The 6043-nt window shown below is 35.7% G+C and overlaps 1 protein-coding gene across 1 annotated transcript in view; it reads left to right on the forward strand.

Moving 5' to 3' along the window:
* Window positions 1–1363, forward strand: part of CCDC171 (coiled-coil domain containing 171) — a 203669-nt gene extending 202306 nt beyond the window's left edge. The window contains exon 27 of the mRNA XM_081319831.1: window positions 729–1363. Coding sequence (XP_081175957.1) covers window positions 729–938 — 210 coding nt within the window. The 3' untranslated portion in view covers window positions 939–1363. The remainder of the gene's footprint in view (window positions 1–728) is intronic.
* The last annotated feature ends 4680 nt before the right edge of the window (window positions 1364–6043 follow it).

Below are 6043 nucleotides of genomic sequence, written 5' to 3' on the forward strand. Positions count from 1 at the left end.
CCTTAACTGTGCATGGGCTCTTGGTTTATCGGTGCTCGGGACTGTCCTTGTGGAAAGCAAAATATGGTTATTTACAACTTTTAAAATATTCCAGACAAAGAATGATAAAACTGATAAATATTTAAAACTCACGACCATTTCCACCATCTTTTCTCAAAAAAGGTTTAGTAAACACTTCTTTTTTTATTTGTTGTTTGTAAGACTTACTTTAAATTTAAGAAATCCATGTAGTCAGATATGCAGATAATTGTAAACCAGTGCACGACAGCAGACTTTTTAACTGCAAATATTTAAAAAAGAACATATGTCATCAAAGCATCATATAAGCCAAAGAATCAATTGCACTTTTAGAAGTTGCTATTAATGGGTGCAGTCAATAGATACATACAGTATACTTACATCCCTTTGAAATCAGTGGGGCTTAAAGTTATGTATATTTCATGTAGTCCTCGTTGAGCGACCACAATTGGAACCATCAATTTGGTCACTAAGTGAAACCACAGCCATGCTTACCATCATCATACTTCATTTTTCCTTTGCTTTACAAACTCAAGAAGGTTGTAAGTGTGAAAATCGATTGTAAAGTTACTTTTCATCACCATCGTAATTACAAACAATTGCTCAATGAGGCAGTTGCTAAACACGGACTACCTTCTAGAGGTGATAGCTACTGTTTTTATAAATTAATTAATGGCAAATGTTTTTGCTGTCTTATTTTTTCTCTCCAGGATTCACGAAATGCTTCGAGCATCCTTACTGCATCAAGCTCTTTACCCCAGCTAGATCAAGGCTGTCTTTCAAGATTTTTGCCACTGAAGTCAGAATCAGATTATGATCTGCCTTTCACCTTGGCACATAATAGACCTCCAATTTCATCATCCTTTCCTTCAAACCTACATGTCACGTCTGCCAAAAGAGCAATGCCAAATGGATGTTAGAATCTAGTCATTTTGTAATCGGCTGAAAAAGGAATTAATTAAAGTCCGATTTTATTAGGATGTTCTTAGCCTTTGAATTGAAGTTTGCTCTCTATATGCATTTCTATGGCATTAATTTTACATTCTTCACCAGAGGAAGGAGGAGTAAACGTGTTCCTATGTGCTGCATGTCCCATGCCCAGCATAACGGGTCATTTAAAAAAACAACAACAACAACCCCAAAAGTTTTTATTTATCATAGTAGCTCATTTTTATGTAATATATTTTTAAATGTTAAAGAATGACACATTTGGGGTAATTTTCCTCAGACTTTTAAAAAAAAAATCAATAAGCCATTTTATTCTCTATCTATCAAAGTTGTTTCATACTTGTCTATTTTAAAACAGGGCTGCAATACTTTAATAGGATTGAGAGAGCTATTTGAAATGTATGCCAATGATTCCTGTCATTTCATGGCAGCCCTGTCATGGTTCACTGAGCCCTCTCTTCTCTCTTGTCAGCTCGACTGAAGACAAGCATTTAGTTGCAAACTTTAAGCAGGTTGTGCAAAACAGAAATGATGCGACTGCTTCTCCTCCTGCACAATTATGTCACTCCTGGTCAATGTGAGAAGGTCAGGTTGCGCCTTGTAAAAGCTACATGATACCACTTGCCCATTTGAACAAGTTAAGTGCAGAATCCGGTCCCTTAACAGCCCCCCTTTTTTATCCAGTCTGCATTTGATCAGGAAGTAAAAACAATACAATGGTGTAGGGAGATTTGGAGAAGATGTGATTATGTGCTTTCGTAAGGGCAGTTCTCCAGCCAGCATCGCAGGTAATAAATGGTAGTCCGAGTTTCAAGACTTTAAAGTAATGGCTGCTCTGACCTTCAAAAATAAGCTCCTTCCTTTGTTGTGTTGTTGTTGGTAGGACCCAAGAGTGACGCCCATCTTTGATGCTGACAGAATTTAAAACAAGGCCATTGCCCTGCATTTTCTGCCTTGTAGCACACAAAAGTAAAATTGTATGTCAGGCCAAGATGTCGGGGAGCTGACAAGATGCCCCAGTGACATTTCAGCTGGAAAGAGCAAGTGTCTTGCAACCAAGTGGTCAAATATCAAATAATAGGTCAAGCAGGAAGGAGCTGAGTTCTAACCACAAAGAGGTTTCTGGTAACTTACTTGACAAGCTTTTGGGTGCTTTGTGGCTTGACAAAGTGATATTCTGTTGGGTATCGCTAGACAGTCTGTTCTTTATTGCCTTCAGAAGATCAGACATTGACATTGATTAAACTCTTTAACCCTTAAAGGTTAAATTCTGGCTGTATGCATCATTGTGAAGAAAGAACAAAAGAAATTTTGTAATATATACCATTTGTTATGGTATTAATCACCCCTACTCCCCAGCGCCATTAACATTTGATATGTGATGTAGTTTTTGACAGGGTTATTGAATGCAAAATCTATATGTTAGATTGCTTCTCATTATAGATCAGAGATACATTAGAAAAATAACATTGTGCTTGGTGGAATTTGTAATTTCTCATGCTTTGATAAGAGTAGGGTTTGATTCCACAAACCTGACTAACATTTGTCTTTGTCCTATCATCCCAGAAGACATAAATTTGCATATGTAATACACCTACTACTATCAGTAAAATCATGTAAATTCCTGACTGGTAATTCCAAAGCCACTCGGTAGAACTTTGAAATTTTTCAAGTATTTCTTATTTTAAGTTTTCAAGAGGATTTTCATCCCTGCAGTTGCAACTGTGTTCATTTAAAAAATGAGCAAATCATTTTTGTAAGAGGTTACTCTCTTCATAGCATGTTATCTCTGGTTTATTTAAGGCAATATTTTTTTTCCTTCTGACTATTTCTACCAAGAGAAAAACTGGAAAAAAGTAACATGTGTTATTCCAATCAGAGATTGCTTATCTTTTCCATATGAAATTTTAGCATGCTTTGTTTTGTGCTGTTTTTCATTTTTTTAATTACAGTACATACTTAGGCTTTTTAAAAAGAGGTATAAGATGGAAATCTGATGATTTGCGTATCAGCTGTACAATAAGTCACAGTATGAGATTAAAATCAACATAAATAATTTAAACATTATTGGTTTTAGAGAATTGGAACAGATCTGATTTGCCTTTTTTTAGTTACAGAGCACTGGAAATTCATAAAGGAGTGTATAGATAGATATACCTTTTACAAGCAATGAGTCTTAATGTTTTTAAACAGAGTTTCCAAAGCAGGGTGATCACAGCTAATATTCTCTGGAAGTAGTTACAGCTACATTACAGAGCAGGCGTGAGAGCAGCAATCTTAGTTCTTTTTATCTCAGCATTTCCCAAGGAAACAGTATATACTCAGAGTAAAATTTGTTCCCATTGCTTTATTCCCTGCTGCTCACAGCAATGTTTTCTTACCAAATTAGGATTTGCACAGTTCTGCTTATATTTGTTATTTATACAAAATACAGCTGTATTCTTGAATTCATATATAAAATTCTCTCTCCCAATATTTTTCCTCTTTTCTGATCTCCGCAATCTGATCAACATTCAGGAGGGGCGCTTGTGTTCGTGTGTGCGTAGAGGTCAAGCTTTATTAGCTCCACATTTAGAAATCTTAATTATTATAACTGCAGCTAATATAATAAAACCACAGTTCTATCATCAAACTTTCCTTAATCCATGACATGCTTAGATGTTTATGCAGTCAATGATGATACTCAGAACTTAACAACCCTGTGATTAGAAAACACATGTAAAATTATTAAATGAACTCATTACTAGATGTCACTACACAGAGAAATATTCAGCCAAATAGAGGAATCAGGTCCACTGAATCTGACAGTTTGGCCTAAATAACAACACAAGCGTCACAACATGAGATAAGCCCTATAGCTTTTCCATTATGATATCGGGCATGTGCAAAAGTGGCAAAGCCTACAGCATGACACTTATTTTGTCCATTTCATCAGACGTGTACTCTCCTCATGCCTTCAAGATGAATACAGGTATATATTTAGTTCTGCTTGTGGAGATTTTGATGCTCTTTCAACTCTTAGTATCTCAGCTCTTTAACTACAAGAGACGTCTCTATGGTGTTCTTTCAAGAGATCTTGCTAACCAATAGTAAATTATTGCATTTCGTTTCTTCATTGCCCATGCTAGCTTGTACAGTGTATCAATTGAATGGCACAGTATAATGACTTGGCACATCCCCCTATTTGCATTGGCTGTGTGATACCGAGATAAAGCCGAAATGAAAATACTCATCCCATCTTTTTGTCAAGAAAAGCATTTCCTTGTCTTGTCAGTTTTTTTCTTCTTCTTTTTTTTATTAAAAAGTTTTACAGTACATTTTATTTTCCTTCTTCTTTGTGACAGTAGCATAACTTATATGCTCCATCATCCACAGATAGGTTACATTTTTAAAAAGTGTATAAAACAGATTTAGAAACACTTTCTAATGAAACTTTGTTCTGGCTGTTTCAGTGGACATTTTTTCTTCACGTTTTACGTAATTATTAGTACTTACGTAAATTATACATAATGTGAAGATGAAAAATGATCAGTTATATTTTTACAAAGAAGCATCAAGATGGCCACATTAAAATATATTATTAGGCTATATTTCCGCTATTATTCTGCTACATTTGAAAATTCTCACGGCCATAGCGGGCCAGCGATTCCACCCCTAAAACCCCATCCTTCCATTCTTAACCAAGTCTGTCTTAAATATAGAAGAAATAAGGGTGGTAAGGATGAAAGGGGAACTAATTCCACCATCAGTCCACCAGTTCTACTGGTGGATGGGCACCATTAGATTAAATACTCATTTTCTCATATTACAGGCGGTCCTCAACTTACGATTCATTTAGTGACCGAAGTTACAGTGGCACTGAAAAAGTGCCTTATGGCTGTTTTTCACACTTATGACCGTTTCAGCATTCCCATAGTCACGTGATCAAAATTCAGATGCTTAGTAAATTGACTCATATTTAGGACGGTTGCAGTGTCCCAGAGTCATGCAGTCACCTTTTGTGAACTTCTGACAAGCAAAGTCAGATTCACTTAATAACCGTATTACTAACTTAACAACTTCAATCTGAAGCCAGGTTCACTTAACAAGTGTGGCAAGAAAGGTCGTAAAATGGGGCAAAATTCACTTAACAAATGTCTCACTTAGCAACAGAAATGGCCTTAATTGTGGTCGTAAGTCGAGGACTGCCTGTACTTGATTGATCATTCGAGCATAAAGTACTGTATCACTTCAAGAAGTTGAACATGTATGTTTTTCATGCAGGCTGTAACTTACATATAATAAAAGACTGCAGTACTTTTCATAAGATGCACTACAGGACGGGAAGATTCTTACACAGAGAAGATTTGCTGCCATTGTTTTAATAGAAATTAGAATTGCAATTCCAAATGTCATTGATTTGTTTTTCAAAGTTGTACTTAACCGCTCCACCAAAACAAAACCCAGTTAAGTTTTAATCATTGAAATTGAGTAAGAATCATATCCAATGTCTAAGCTCATTCTATATCCAGTTTATCTACCTACTACAAAACAAGTAATGGAACATGTTTTTGAAGCCTTCTCAGCCACAGCTTCCATAAAATCTGTTAATATCATGGCTGTATTTTATGTCAACTGACGTGGCCCAACTGGCATCATTGTAATATTTACTAGAATTTTCAGAACCTTTTTAAAAATATTTTGAAAAGAGTGTCCCTATTTTAGTTGACAACAACCTCTCCACACCTTTATTTAATTTGAGCTACATACGATTTTAACCTGAGAGGCTTTGCATTTTGAGGAACTCCTTGACTTCCTACTGAAATTACAAATACAAACAGTAAAGAAACATATTATTGTATGTTCCAACATGGCAGTGTATTAGCACCACGTGAATTGTAAATTTTGGGGTTGATGAAGGAAAGTAAGCAGAATGGCAGAGCATTTTAAGGAAGTAGATTTGACCATATTATACCTCTTATCAATTCTAGCAGGTTGGATTTAGCACAAAAGTAGGCTTGAAATAAAGTAACTTTATTCGAAGAATATACTTCTGCTTCTAGGCTTAGTTTCAAAACTCGCCAGAGATTTTGCCGTA

This window comes from Vipera berus (assembly GCF_964194415.1).
Source record: "Vipera berus genome assembly, chromosome: 2".
In the NCBI taxonomy this organism is placed as follows: domain Eukaryota; kingdom Metazoa; phylum Chordata; class Lepidosauria; order Squamata; family Viperidae; genus Vipera; species Vipera berus.